This window comes from Siphateles boraxobius, unplaced genomic scaffold, assembly GCF_051911475.1.
Source record: "Siphateles boraxobius isolate OS27281-9 unplaced genomic scaffold, OSU_SipBor_1 26, whole genome shotgun sequence".
In the NCBI taxonomy this organism is placed as follows: Eukaryota; Metazoa; Chordata; class Actinopteri; order Cypriniformes; family Leuciscidae; genus Siphateles; species Siphateles boraxobius.
The window spans coordinates 8,085,353-8,101,353 of record NW_027508876.1 but is presented as its reverse complement, the minus strand read 5'-3'; the positions used below and the strand labels follow the sequence as shown (position 1 = coordinate 8,101,353).

The following is a 16,001-nucleotide window of genomic DNA, read 5'->3' as shown; positions in this document are numbered from 1 at the left end:
CTTGATAACACAGAACTTGTAATATGCTGTTTGTGGTTGAATTTTAGCTTTAGCATAGTGAATTTCCATTCATTCATCCATTCTCCAAATCGCTTGACCATAGGATCAAGTGAATGTCATTTTCTTAAAATTCACTTTTATGTTTGGCTAGCCTAGGCCTACATTTAAAAACTTTTGTGACAATAAGATGAATGAGACGAATGAGATGAATTCATGAATTTGCCAAACGTTATGTTACTATTGTGCTTATCTGCAGTAACAGTTCAACAACAGGCGGAAAATAGTCCTCTCCAACGATATAATAAATAAAAACATAAAAAGCAAATAAACAAATAAATTAGGCTATGCAATTCGTCACAAAACAAAAACAGAAAATCACATATTTTTCATTCTTTATTTATTCATTATAATGTTTTCTGACTCTGACCTTAAACTTGAACGCAATCTGTCAGTGCAGTGTGTTCAGACCATACCATAGACTGTAAAAAAGTTTTATTTTTTATTTTTTGTTTTTTTATTGCTTAAACAAGACAATACAATACATGATACACTTTAAAGCCAGGGGAGATACAAAAATACAATAAAGGTAAAATAAAAAAATTAAAAAAATAGTAATATAAATAAATAAATAAATAAATAAATAAATAAATAAATAAATAAATAAATAAATAAATAAAATAAATAAATTAAAAAAGGGACAAGACCTCGTATCAATCAAAGATTTTGAAGACAGTACACAAATGCACAGTCTTATTAGCTTTTGCATTAGTACTAGATTGAATAGTAGAAAAAATATTTTTGAATTCTATAAGAAATACAGAGAAAAGGGGCTTTTTGCTTGAAAACTTACACTTACGGATGTAAAATTTGACTAATACAATTATCAAATTAATTACAAAAGCCTCCTTAATCACACTGCTATCAAACTTTAAATAACCAAAAATTACATTTTCAAAATGCAAAACAAAATTAAAAAGCACTTTATCCTTAATAAACATAGACACCTCATACCATAATCTTTTCACATGAAATGCCAGAAAATATGGGGTACGGTTTCCAAGTGCAGAGAGCAGAAAGAGCAACTCACATCAATGTCTTTCCTAAACCTACTAAGGAAATGTTTGACAGGGTAGGATTTGTGCAATATTCTGAAGGAGATTTCTTTGACCTTATTTGTAACAAATAATTTATGAGGTAACAACCAAACACGTTCCAAATCAACGTCATTAACAAATTTAGCCCAATAAGTAATAGAGCAACATTTGGTAACAACCTCCTTCAAAAATAAATTACGAATAGAATTGTTGCTGCTTTTGGACTGTACAAAACACATTTTACCACATACTGTGTCAGTTGGGTTAATTATGGGCACATCAACTAAAGACAAGACACCTCTACATAAAGACATTAAACCAGAACTGATTGCAGAAAATACAAGAGCAAACTCCTTGGGAGTCACAGGAAAATTAAAGTGCAAAAGAAACTCATCATACGTCATAAGGTATCATTGAGAGTTAAACAAATGACAAACTAAAACAATACCCTTTTCAAACCAACATTTTAGAAAAACACTTTAGTGTTTATACAAAATACAACGGTTATTCCAGATAAAACAACACTGCGGAGAGAAGTTGTGCTTGTAGATCAGCTTCTAGGCCAATAAAGCTTGAGCATGAAAGGCAGAGAGTTTCACCGGCAATTTGTCAATTTTATAATCACACATCAGTAAAAAAGAAAGGCCCCCAAGTTGGTCAAAAATAAAATTAGGAATAAAATTCCACAGAGAAGGTTTATTCAAACAAAATTTTAACCAATTAATTTTGAAGGTATTATTTAAAGTATCGAAATCTAAAAAATCCAGGCCGCCACTTTTAAGTGAATTTAAAATAACAGATTTATGGATGTAGTGCACACGATTCTTCCAAAGAAAATTAAACAAAATCTGATCAATAGTTTTGATAGTCTTATTGTCTAAATGTATAGATGAAGCAATGTAGGTTAATCTGGAAATCCCTTCCGCTTTTGACAGAAGGACTCTACCGCTGAGGGACAAGTCCCTTAATAGCCAGAGATTAAATTTGCTTTTAATCTTTTCAAGAGCAGGATTAAAATTAAGAGAAACTCTATCTTGCTCACTCTTCGAGACAACAACACCCAAATAATTAACAGCTTCTTTAACAGGGATACCATCCATAGGTACAAGAGGGGAGCTTTTCAAGGCTAATATTTCACATTTTTTAATATTAAGGTGCAGACCTGAGGCAACTGTAAAAAAAAAAAAAAAAAAAGTTCAGACTGACTCGTGTGTGTTCAGTGACGTGTGGCATGAGGTCAAAGGTTACAGGAAGCTGTTGGCTGCTGCCGGGAGACAGAACAACACATACAACCCTCCAGAAACATCGTATAATGTGCACTTTGACATATGTCTTTATGGATAAAGGGCTTGTTTTGTATTCCGTTTGACTGGACGAATGAGAAGATGTCTGTAGTATCTTAAGACGAGCGGTTAAAACTGAATTTAAACCCGGAAGTGGAGCAAAGCAGTAGGTGTTAGCTTAGCCGCTAACACTCTTTATCTCTTCCAAATCCCATATGAGGGAGCGATTTTGTCTTAAATCACTGATCTCACACTCATTCTGCCAATTGATGTCACAGATTGAGCTTGTCATGCGTGTCAGTGGTGAGACACGTCGTTTATCGGGCTGTGAGCTGGGTGAGATCAGTGTGATACAGAGTTCCAGCTGTCAGATACTCATCACTCTCATCTGATCAATGTGATTGTGATTAAACTGATCACTTTGATCATCTCTGGGTCATTCGGGTAAGATTCTGTCACATTTTTCACATAATTCAGTAAGAAAATGCATAGGCTAGTTTAATGTGCAGTAATGCACATGATCAATTACCAGTACCATGGTATTTTTGCGTTTGTTTGCATAAAACACTTTAATATGATGAAAAGTGCTTTTCACTGAAAGACACTGAACCATACAAAATTATAGCTTGTTAAAGGCACAATATGTAAGATTTTTGGATTGAAATATTATTATAACCATTATTATATATTTTGTTGGCAACTGTATGCATTATCCAAAATGTTTCCCACAGTGTTTAAATTCAGAGCAATTCATAGTTTTAAGCAGTGTAACGGCCTGTCATTACATCACTTGTCAATTACTTCATATCCACCCTACCCACGATTTCCTGCTTATTATTATACAGGTGAGCAACTGTTTATCGAAACCATTTATCGAAAGAATGAATCATTGTTATAAAGCGCAACACAGTTAGTCTTAATGTTTGAATCTCTTGTTTTCTTGATTCACCTCGCAATTTTAGTTCGTCAAATAAAGTGACCAGTAACGTTAATACAACTTTAATACATTAGCTCATAGTGCTGGGCGGTAAACCGGTTCAAACTGAAAACCGGTTTATATTTTCGTCACGATATTGATTTTGAATAAACCGCCATACTGGTGTAGTATTTAATTACACAACGTTCGGAACGAACGTTACGCTGCACGACACTGTTTCAGACGGACCCTTTACAATGTTGCACTTCTAAGCAGCAACGAGTCAGGGTAAACAAACAGCAGTGCTCTGTTACGTTACATGGACGATGGATGCTGAGTGCATTATTGTAGCGCGAAAGTACATTAATATTATGCGCGAGCACGAATCTCTCTGCTTGCGCGCGGAATATAATGTGCCGCGCTCTCAGATACACGCTGCTCTTGTTAAAATAGGTCTATTTTCTCTGGGCTCGCTCAGAGAATCCTGCACTTAAAACGTGTTCAGTGCAATCGCGAATATCTCCTCTTCCCCAGCTAACAATTTTAGGTTATTAGAACGTTTTCATAACGTTCCCATTAAGTTATAAAAACGTTAACGTTATTTCAGAATGTTCTAGGGACATTCAAAATGTCCAGTTTTTTAGACGTTTTATTAACGTTATTTCTTGGTTATAAGATCTTTATTCAAAACGTTATAAGAACGTTCAATTCTCCCGTTATATAAACGTTGTATTAACGTTCTCACTTGGTTATAAGAACATCATTCAAACGTCATTAGAACGTACAATTCTCCTGGAATATAAACGTTGTATTAACGTTATTTCCTGGTTATAAGAACGTTATTAGAACGTTAAGAAATAACAATTTTAGGTTATACTGGGCTCTATTCTATTCAACAATATTCACTAATGACAGTAAAATAGACCATCCAAGTAAAATTGACCAAGTCAATTTACTGCAGTAATTCGTCTCTCAACCAGTAGAAAATGCTTTGAACAACTGATTATGCATGAAAAAAAAAAAAACGTCAAAAACCGGCATAATTTTGAAAAAAAACATGATATAAATTTTTGGTCAAACCGCCCAGCACTATTAGCTCATCGATGAACATGATTTGAGTCCCTTCAGTGATAACTTGGTGACAACGACCATTGTTAGAGAGAGAGAGAGAGAGAGAGAGAGAGAGAGAGAAAGAGAAAATAAACTAAACAACAAAAACTTTTTTTTTTTAACTGTCTGCTTGTTAAGTTAAGTCGTGACCAAGCGGCAACCGTCTGTCCCTTGAATCCAACATGGAAGTGACTTAAACTGTAATTCATAAAATGGCCGCTAGACAGGCTGCAAAAGAGAGTAAATCCCATAGACCCCCCCAACTTTACAGCCGAAAAAAATGTGTTTACAGCCTGTTGCAAAAAGTGGTTTTGGTCTATGTAGCTAATTTTGCCCTTCATGACCAACTGTCAGGGGGGTGATTTTTTTTGTATAACTCATCCGTTTAAATTATATTAAGCCTTAAAGTTCTGCATAATTAAGGGCGTGGCCCCTTGAGTGACATTTGGATTGCTGCTGCTGTTTATTAGCCGTCACGGCACCTCAGCTAATCCCGCCTTTTTGCCCATTTACGTTTATCCGGGAGTGACGCGCTACCAAGATGGGCGACGGCCGGCTCCGCCCACTTTGGGCATCAAAAATACTCTTCAGAAACCTACGGGTGACGTCACGGACACGACACATGTTTATAGTTTGTTCATAGTCTTTGGTCGCGACGTATCGAATACTTTCCGGGTTCAAACCTCTTCTCTGTTTCAAGTTAGAGTGCAGCCGTTTATGAGCACTATTCATTTATAGCACACATTTAAAGTCACCATAAAATAAAAATAGACTTTTTTTTTTTTGTGCAGTATATCATAAATTATTTATATGTACACATAAATAAAATTTATTTTATTCTCATGGCCTTTTTTTTACGTCCCACTTGCAGTGACATCTTTTCTATGATGACTTGTTTTTCACCGCGAGGGCGGGACATCCTGTCACTGACTTGAGTACACTACAGTTTCCCAGCTCCCGCTGTCCGAGACAGCAATACTTTAATAATTAATTTAAAAAATGAATCACTATGTGGAGTATGGAGACAAATCTTAGGGTTAATTTTTCCCGACAGTACTACAGTATAGCGTGAGTGTATATTAGAATCATTTGCTATTTGCTTTTGGGATCTTAAGGAGCATTTGGACCTGGCAACTGTGACATCAAACGTCAGACTTAACGACCGGATATTGATCTTTAGACAGTAAAGGTAAGATATGTAATTTCAGATTGTGGATAAATTGTTTTGATTTTCAGGAGCCTGCAGACAACATGAGTGGCAAATTTGGCCTTGTGAATTACAACTCGAGGAAGCACATCTCCATATCTGTGCCCGCATCCACAGAGGTCATGTCTCCTCATATTAAATCAGTGGAGGAGCTCAGAGTGCTGGGATTGAACCTGACTAGCTTCAACACACCAACACAGTTCTTCATCTGTGTGGCCGGCGTCTTCCTCTTTTACCTCATCTACGGCTACCTGCAGGTGACAGTCCATCAGTGATCTTTGATTTGTGCCTTTGTATATATGTGACATTGCTGATTCTTGTGAGTATCTGTCCTTTCAGGAGCTGATATTCTCAGTGGAGGGATTTAAGCCTTTTGGCTGGTATCTGACTTTAGTGCAGTTTGGATTTTACTCCTTATTTGGCTTGGTGGAGTTGCAGCTCACTCAGGATAAGAGGAGGAGGTAATTTTTGTGTACGTTAAAACTAGACCCGTCGATTGATAAAAAAAAAAACATTAATCGCTCTAGTTTATGTGATTAATTACACCTTAACGTCGTCATACGTATATTTTCACATTCAGTCTCAAAATTAACAACATAAATGCAGTATTTTAAATATTTGATATTGTACATATTTCTTTAATTGCATATTTTTGCAAAGTACGTTGAATAATGTTAAAAGTTAAGAAAACCCTCAGTTATAATAGAAGTGTAGTGTTAAGAAAGTGTTTACTTAACCGGCTGCAGTAACTGATACTGTTAAGTGATTTTATTTATTTTAGGTAGAGCTGCACGATTAATTGTTAAAAGATCGCAATCTCGATTCAAACATTTAAACAATGATATTCCTAAACAATCGTATTCCTAAAAGACAATTATGCGTTGACGCTGCCGCTGACGCTGAGAACAGTTGTCATGAATAGGGAGGAAACTGCTTTGTTATAATAATTCAACTGATCACAGAAGTACTGGGATTAAAGTTTATAGTTCAAATAAAAACACTGGTGTTTATAGTATCGATTAAAATAGAGTAAGTCACCAATCACCTTTTAAAAGTAACTTGATGCTTCAAATAAAGATTGTATTGAATGACATTTTTACACCACCAGTAGGTGACGACAACTGTCTGTTAAAATGTTATTTGTCATTGAATCATTCATTCAAAAAATTTGTTCAAAAACGCTGATTCATCCAGTAATGAAACTGAAAACATTCAATCCGATTAAAAACCTAAAACACGAATTCAAATTAATTAAATAGACTGCAGCAATTTTGTTTGAACCTCTAGTAAATTACATGATAGTAATCATGTAATTGTTACATGATTGTAACAATAATTCTTAATTGTTTATTCAGAATCGTTGGAGAAAAAAAGAAATCATGAATTTATCCAGAATTGTGCACCTCTAATTTCTGACGATAAAATGAGCCATCAGAAATCACAGTGTAATTGAAAGCCAGGCCTAAACCGCAAATTACAAGAATTTATTAACAATTACAGCAAATTAAAATATTATACCAGCTTTTATTTTACATTAAATTACAACAGTATTCTCATAAACCATAACAAATGTCACATTTAGGTGTATATTCTTATGTGTCTAGCAAAGTTTTGTTAATTGCGTAAATTATTATTTATAAACGCATACATTTGTACATCATTTTTTTACAGCTCTTCTCCTTTCTTTTTTTTTCAGGATACCATGCAAAACTTACATGATCATCGCATTTTTAACAGTTGGGACCATGGGCCTATCCAACACTTCTTTAGGATACTTGAACTATCCAACACAAGTCATCTTTAAGTGCTGCAAGCTCATCCCTGTCATGATTGGAGGAGTTTTTATACAAGGTATAATAGATGCTATAGATTTATATTTATATTCATACATACACTTCCATTTAATGTTTAGGATCAGTTTAAAAAATAAAATAAAAAACACGTTATTTTATTCAGCAAGGGAAAATTAAATTGACCGAAAATTACATTAAATACATATTTTTTTACATGTATTTTACATGTAAATCTTAAATAAATGCTGTTCTTTTGAACTTATCTATTTATGAAAGATATCATTTAATCATGATTTCATTTAGTCATGAAAAATATACATCACGGTGTCCACTAGGGATGTAACGAGATATCGCAATATAAAAAAATGACGATATGCATCGTTGATTTAAATGCTATGAATTGCGAATAGAGTGTGTTTTATCCAAGACTCAGACTAACATAAATCTGTATTTTCAGGTTCAGAATCATGAGTCATTTTTATTCTTTTGTCACCATGGCCCTGTGCATGCAAGTCCATACCAAATTTAGCATTTTAATCAACAGTACATTTATTGTTACCTTTTTACCATATGTCTTTAGAAGTAGTAATAATAATATAACCCTCATCTTTATTTGTATCGTTACACCCTTAGTTTCCACAAAAAATATTAAGCAGCACATCTGTTTTCAACATTACATTTCTATTCATCACACAAAGTTATTATTTGACTCAGAATATATCATATAAAATACTTGGAATATTGCACAGTTGTACAGACAGTTTTTTCCTCTGTTTAAAAGTTGTGGTCACTATGAAATGTATAGAAAAAAAGCTGCATCATCTTTTGTGTTTCATTGAAGAAAGAAATCAAATGGGTTTGGAACAACACAATATGTATGTGTGAAATATCAAGTTTAATGTTTTGTTTCTCAGGGTTTTTTTTTTTTTTTTTCGTGAACAAGTTCCTTGTTCTTTGTGCTGTTTCTTTCATTGGCCACAGTTGTTGTGGACGAGTTCACTTTTCTAATGCAAAAATTTGACTGAAGTTTTGATATCCTGAACAAGAAAGAATGAATCCAGCTGAACAGTTCTCCCTTCTCTTTTTATGGGGATATTTTGATTTTGTTTCTTTCTCTGGCGTCGTGGACCTTGCGTCCCCTGAGGCTGGTGCGTCAGTTGGTTGAGGATGCGCGCGAGATGCCGACCCATCAAAGCTGGACCGAATCAAAGTAATGCATGGCAACCTGCTGCATCACCTTCACCCCCACGGCAACTACCTGTTTGAGAACACTCTTTGGCCTTTTCTGCTGCTTTCTTTCTTGCTCTTTGCATTTTCAGATGTCCAACCTCAAACTCATTCTCCTCACATGCTTGCTTGTGATGAGTTGAAGAGTCCAGCAGAAAGAGAAAATCAGTTTGCCGCTAAACTTGTTCAAAGTTCTTTGTAAAGCCAACCTGCAGCTAAGTCAAACCTGAAGCCAGAACTCAAAGGACCCAGAAGATAAGACCCTCAGCTTAGCCGAAGATCAGATGTCTCTTTATGTGGCTTTTATGACATATTTGAGTTGATCTGTGTCAGAGATTCTTGGTTTGATAGAGCTTGTTGATGTTGTATGTTTTTAGGGAAACGCTACAATGTTGCGGATGTGTCTGCTGCTCTGTGCATGAGTCTTGGTCTGATCTGGTTCACACTGGCAGACAGTAAGATTGCCCCAAACTTCAATGCAACAGGTACAGGACTGCTTCTGCCTCAGTCTGTTGATTATGAGAAAGAGGCTTTGTTCCAAAATCCTGCCTAATAATTAGGGATGCACCAAAATGAAAATTCTTGGCTGAAACCGAAAAAGAGGAAACCAAGGCCGAAAACCGAAACACCAAAAGATATTATGCCAATTACTAGTACCACCGCATTTATGGATATGACTGTGTACTAACTTTACTAAAATCAAGGCATTGCAATTGCATAAATTAATATTAAAGTTTCAAAGAATAAATCAATTACAAATTATGCAAATATTTATTTAGAACATTCCAACAATGCACAGTATAAAATAAAATTCAAACTAAAATGTTTAACTTGACCCCACTCATGTGTACATTAAATAATAATGTACAGGCCTGCTGTCCTGCAGAAAGGTTTTAAAATTAAATGTTCTCTCATAAAAACAAAGTACATTTAGGTCAAGTGCATTAAAAAAATTTGCGGTTTTTAAAAATTTGTGCGGTTAGACAGAGCATACTGGTAATGGACGTCTGGGCTCCATAGGGTTCCTCATACGTTCATTTATTTGTGGCGGCCTTCTTTGACTAGCTTTCATGAGGCATACACGCAAGGTCTCTCGCTCTCTCCCTCTCTGCTGTGCGCGCGCTATACGGTTTGGAGCAGAGTATGTTCTGTCTTGCATGCGCGCTATAGATTCCAGGAGATTTGAACTAATTTGCGGGTATCAGGGAGCCGCTATCAATATGCGGGAGACTCCCGGAAGTTATTAGATAAGTTAAGAGCTAAGTTATTGTTAGAATACAGCTGGATTTTCGAGGTTAGGACGCTGTAGCTGGTAGTCAATATCGATGCACGCGCGCATCGGATGCGTTTTCCTTTTCTGTGCCGCGTTCCTCTCATATTCAGCGCAGCGATCGGAATGTTTGGATTTCAGGTGATAAATTAAACCCGACGTGGAGAAAGTCTTTGCAGATGCACCCCCTCTTGAAATTTCGGTATTACATGTTTTGCAAATCGCTGTCTGTGGGTCTTTCTCCGATATACTGAAATACGTCCACACCGCAGACATGTTGCTTCAGACAACCGCAGGTCGCGGTTTCTGTTTGCGTCATCACAACATTTCGGCCGTATTGTTTCGGTGATAAAAGTCTTTCGGCCGAAAACCGAAAATGCACTTTTGGGTCATTTTCGGCCGAAAATCTTCGGTGGCCGAATATTCGGTGCATCCCTACTAATAATAATTATTTGAAATTGAATGTCCTTTTTTTAAATTGTTTTGTTTTTTGTTTCTAGGTGTACTTCTCATATCTATGGCCCTCTGTGCGGATGCTGCTATTGGAAATGTGCAGGAAAAAGCAATGAAACTCCATAACGGGACCAACTCCGAGATGGTACAAACTATTTAAAATGATGACCAGCATTATGTGGTTTGTCTCTCTTGTGTCCAGGTTTATTATTCATTGTTGTCCATGTGTTGCAGGTCTTATATTCCTATTCTATCGGTTTTGTGTATATTCTGTTGGGTCTGCTGTCTGTTGGGGGGATTGGACCTGCTGTTTCCTTCTGCTCTCAGGTGGGTTTAAAAAAAACAAAACAAAAAAAAAACATTAATTTTGAATTGAAAAATAGCATTTTATCATTTCCCAGATGTCCATTTATTATAGTATTTGGATTATTGCACCAAAAGCACTCGAATTAAAGATAAAATGGGCTATTTTTTATGATATACCTATAAGAATACTATATGTAAATTAAGTCTGTTGTGATTAGATAACTACATATGTGTAGTTCTTCACATTAGAGCTGGGTCATGTGGCCAAAAAAAGTCATATCTGTGTTTTTTGGTTGAATTGCGATATAAAGTATATCTCAGTATTTTTTTTTCTATTTGGATAAAAAAGTTATATTTATTAAAAAACAAGCCTACATTTGATTACCCCATTGCAATAGTCACTTTACATATGGCACATTTATTGTCCAACAACAAATATTTTAGCAATATGTATATTTTAGTCAGAATTATTGCGCTTAGTGGTACCCAGCTCCACTCAAACTCCATCCCTGGAGGTTTAAGTCTTAAAAAGTCTTAAATTAGATTTTTAAAATTTAAGGCCATAAACAAATTTTGTCTTTATTTTTACTTATGAAAGGTCTTAAATTTTTGATGACACTTTGACTTAGACGTATCTAAATGCTTTCCAAATTAAAACTATCTAATTAGTGTATGTATTCTTTTTTATTATTCTATCTTTGTGGATTTGCTTGTTTATGTGATAATTCGCGCCATTCACGGCAGCATATTACGTCTGTCTCCTGCACGTGAAACAGCAGGAGAGAAGGAGAAGAAAGTTGGTAAATGTCAGTTCAATTGTAAGTTCATTCTTTATGTGCTTAGGAATGTGCGATATGTATCGTCTATGGTCATATTGTAATCATTGTTTTGATTATGTAGGAGGCACTGCGAGCTTACATCGCATTTGTCTCTCATGCTTTCACTGCGTGATGTGTCAGTGCAGTTATAGGTATGTCCCCAAATGAGTTTTTTGTCTTATATTTATATCATATGTTATGTTTTTATATTAGAATATCACATGAGCAAGAGTGCCGTTTTCCTGTGCACAATTGCAAATGTGATATTTATTTTATACAATAGTTAAATTAACAATAAGTTAACATTGTGAGTTACTTTTTGGACAGTTTAAAAAAAGCCCTATATTTCGGCAACGAGAAATTCTAAATAAAACCGTAGCAGAGTCTCAATGCAAGAGACAGCGATGATTTTTTTGACTGAAATCCGCGTTTTGAACGAATCCTTTTAACCATTCAATGAACAATCATTTGCTTTTCCTGAATGAATCAGCCGTTTGAACAAATCGGTTGAATGAGAACGGTATTAATTTTGATTTTCTTCAGGGCTTAAAAAGCCTTACATTTGACTTTAAAAAGTGTGGAGCAACCCTGGCATTGGATATGACCATTAGTTTATAGTATACATTTAGGAACGCAACGTGCATTGGCATTTCACCGTATTTCTAATGAGATTATTAATAAACCTGTTGTCAACTAAGCAGAGAGACTTAAAGGTCTCCCTGCAGTTTTCTGCCAAAATAAAAGCTTAATGGTTAAATGTCTGAAATTAAGAAGTAAATATGTTGTAATTTTGCAGTTGTACAATAAAATTATTGTTATCATTTAATTAAATACTAACTATTTTATTATACAGCACATTATTATTATTATTACTACAATTGTAACATATTTTGTTATCTAATACAATTCACAAAAAAATACATTAAAAAGTCTTCAGAGTAAAAACGTTTCTTATTTTTAATAAATAATAAATAGTATTTTTACTTTCTATGCAGATGCACTCCTCTACAAAATCACCCCAATCATTCTAGAACAATTTATTCTTTCCAACTAGAGCTATTCAAGTCATCTGGTTTAAATTCCTGCATTCTTTTTTATTTCGCAATATATTTTGCAGAAAAAGAAAATAATGCAGTGTCTGTTTTATCCAATATCGTACAGCCATAGGGTTACACTTTATTTTGATAGTCACTTTAGACATTCTACTAACTATAAGTAACTTTTCAACTACATGTCAACTAACTGTCATTAGAGTATTAGTAGACTGTAGTAGACTGTCAGTAGACTGTTTGGTGTTCGGGTTAGGAGAACAAGTTGACTTGTAGTTGCTAAGTTACTTATAGTCAGTAGAATATCTGTTGGGGGACCAACAAAATAAAGTGTTAGCAGATATTAAGCAGACAGTCTACTAATACTCTAATGACAGCTAGTTGACATGTAGCTGCAAAGTTACTTATAGTTAGCTGAGTGTCTAAAGTGGACTATCGAAATAAAGTGTTACCAGCCATAGTGTTGATATTTAAATGTGTATGGTCATATGTTAATGAGCTCATGATTGTGATTGCTTTTCTAAATGGTCCACACCAAACAGCAACATCATTTTCATATTGACCAATTCAGGTTAACTGATCCAAATGAAAACCATAACCACAAAGCTGTGATACAAATCTAGCCATAGTGTTTACATAAGCACAATTGACTTTCATTTCAGTGGAGCAAGAGCAAGAAGTTTTACATGATATTGAGCCTTCCAAAAACTATTTTTAATATCTAAATGTCTTCTATCCCTAAAAAAAAAAACTGTTTTACTCCCTCAGCATCCAATGACGACATACGGTTACGCATTCTTCTTTTCACTGACGGGATATTTTGGCATTTCATTCGTCCTGGCTCTGATAAAGCTGTTTGGAGCACTGGTTGCTGTCACAGGTCAGTTAAGCGCTCTCATATGTACACGTTTTTTGGGGTGGTCATTCAGTTTTAGCAAATAGATAAAGTGAATTGATGCCTCAACTCTGTTTTTCTTTTTTTCAGTGACTACGGGAAGAAAAGCCATGACTATTGTATTATCCTTTATGTTCTTTTCAAAACCTTTCACTTTTCAGTAAGTGGACCAGATCGGTCACGTTTAATATAAGTTGAGTCTTGCTTGTTTTAATAATGACATATTTCTATTTCTTTGATAATGATGTACACTGGTTCTTTCACAGGTACCTCTGGGGTGGTTCTCTGGTTGTGTTTGGCATCTTCCTAAATGTTTACAGTAAAAACAGTGACAAAATGAAGCTTCCTTCTTTAGAAGAGCTCAGAAAACGAGTGTTCCGTGGGAGGAAGGTGCGCCTGCTGTCTCAGGATGTGTAGGAGAATGAACTCAAAAGTTTTATTGGTGGGATTCGCAGCCTCCTACATCAGCTAATGCTCAGGTGTGGTTTGGAGTCGAAACAGCACGCATGGAGCATGGGGACCTGTTTGAATCAAAGGGACTTTAAACTAGAGCCAAAAAAGCAAAGATTTGCACTGGACAAAGCTGAAACTGAAGGTGGAAACTGTTTCGGTAGAAGATTCCTTTCTCGCTTTTTTTTTTTTTGTATCAAATCATGTCCAAGTGAATGTTGGCCTAACGGAGCCAGTGACATTTTAAATGAAAACATTTCACCTGCATGTGCCATAAAATGATGGCAACAGTCGACATACCAAGTCAAGACTCTATTTTTTTGAGTAAACTGCAGTTGCACAGGTGAAAAGAAGTCAATGATTCTGTCTGTTTAAAGGGCTGATGTTCGGAAAAGGATTAACTTATCAGCTGCCATTTTTGCTAACCGTTTGTTTGGTGAAAGGGTGGCTGTTTTTACATTAAAAACAAACTGGGAAGTTGATTCAGACAGTCTGGAGTGTTTTCATGAATAATGGCTTCTCTTATCCATTGGCTCCAGCATGGAGAGTTGAAAAGCTGCCAAGCACTTTCTCAGATGTTTGGCCCTGCGATCGCCCAGGGCCTGTTTGATTAGTAATCCAGGAATAAGATAGCACCAGAAAGAAAACAAACACTGTGCACAGGGCTTGGCTTTAGACCTAATTTAGTTGAGCAGAACGTCGTGTGTGTGTGTGTGTGTGTGTGTGTGTGTGTGTGTGTGTGTGTGTGTGTGTGTGTGTGTGTGTGTGTGTGTGTGTGTGTGTGTGTGTGTGTGTGTGTGTGTGTGTGTGTGTGTGTGTGTGTGTGTGTGTGTGTGTGTGTGTGTGAGCGAATGTGTGGTTTTTGCATGTTTGTGAGTGCCAAGTATGCGACACTTTCAAAGCCTCAGGGAAATGATTATTGTGCAGTTGTGCCACCCTCTCCCTTAGAGACACTGCCAGTTATAAAACACAACATCAGTGCAGATACACAAAGGAGTAGCTGCTGTTTTACTGGACAAAATCATTACATTTGTAATATTGACCATACTAATATGTAAAGGCTTAAAATGTCACAGTATTTTGATTATGAAAATGAAGGCTGTAAAGATTTATTTGTATTATGTTTAATGCATTTTCAGCAGCGAAGACTCCAGTCTTCAGTGTCACATAATCCTTCAGAAATCATTCTAATATGATGATTTGCTGCTCAAGAAACATTTATTCTTCTTATCAGTGTTGAAATATTAATATGTTATGGATATTTCAGTGGAACACAAAATCAGAATGCCCAAGCTGCTCATTTCCTTACAGGTAAAGCTTAACTGTGTGAGAGGTTTCATTAGCACTTTCACGTTGCAGTTTGTCCGGGCCAACTTTCAACCTGCACACAAAAACTGTAGTTTTTCTTGTTTGTTGGTTTAGTATTTATTAGAGCCCGACCGATATGGATTTTTGGGGGCCGATGCCGATACCGATAAAAAAAGCCTGATACCGATATATCGGTCGATATTATTTATGTGTACAGTAGCAATACTATTTATGTGTATTATAGTACAGTACCAGTCAAAAGTTTGGACACACTATTGGTATGAACAAACTTTTAATGGGTACTGTATATAGAATACAAAGTATTTAAACAGAATAAATATATAAACGTTTTGCAATGATCACTCAAATGTGTTGATCAAACACTTGTGTGACAAAGATATGTAATGGAGGCAGGGGGAATGATAGAATGAGAATGATACATTTGAGCTGTAACCAAACTTGTTTGCATTGCATGTTATATTATATTCTATATACTGTTGCATAATCTTCACTAACGACTTTGTCTTTTAATTTAGTCACCTTATATAAAACAACTTGTATCAATAAATATATCAAAAGCGTCACTGAGATTATCTTCTATTTTTAGTCTTAATTCCTCTAATCTCTACAAGTGGAGGAATAACTCAGATCTTTTTACTGAAGTAAAATTTATAATATCACAATGAAAACGTTTTTAATTACATAATGTGCAGACTTTTATACTATTTTAAATAAGTAGTAAGCAAAATGTACCTACTAAACGTGAAACTAGGCTACTCTTAATGCAAAATGGCTCTATATAAAGTGTTATAATTATATAAA

The 16,001-nt window shown here is 35.4% G+C and overlaps 1 protein-coding gene across 2 annotated transcripts; it reads left to right on the top strand.

Annotated features, from left to right (window-relative positions):
• The first annotated feature begins 2,306 nt into the window (after nt 1-2,306).
• Nucleotides 2,307-14,353, top strand: slc35b3 (solute carrier family 35 member B3). 2 transcript variants are annotated; one of them, XM_077244278.1, is made up of 10 exons: nt 2,307-2,821; nt 5,640-5,867; nt 5,950-6,071; nt 7,307-7,461; nt 9,008-9,115; nt 10,401-10,498; nt 10,588-10,680; nt 13,295-13,406; nt 13,512-13,581; nt 13,688-14,353. In XM_077244278.1, exons 2-10 carry the CDS (start codon nt 5,655-5,657, stop codon nt 13,836-13,838), a joined length of 1,122 nt encoding a protein of 373 aa, XP_077100393.1. In that variant the 5' UTR covers nt 2,307-2,821; nt 5,640-5,654; the 3' UTR covers nt 13,839-14,353. The 2 variants fall into 2 exon arrangements, with proteins under 2 accessions (XP_077100393.1, XP_077100394.1); XM_077244279.1 differs by lacking the exon at nt 2,307-2,821 and adding an exon at nt 5,554-5,592 and having other exon boundaries at nt 5,687-5,867.
• Nucleotides 14,354-16,001: the final 1,648 nt, after the last annotated feature.

Excerpts from the sequence above, each read along its gene's own strand:
- slc35b3 (XM_077244278.1), top strand. The coding sequence starts at position 5,655 with ATGAGTGGCAAATTTGGCCTTGTGAATTACAACTCGAGGAAGCACATC. Across the intron at positions 10,681-13,294 it reads CTGTTTCCTTCTGCTCTCAG|CATCCAATGACGACATACGG; the intron begins GTGGGTTTAAAA and ends TTACTCCCTCAG. Across the intron at positions 13,407-13,511 it reads AGCACTGGTTGCTGTCACAG|TGACTACGGGAAGAAAAGCC; the intron begins GTCAGTTAAGCG and ends TCTTTTTTTCAG.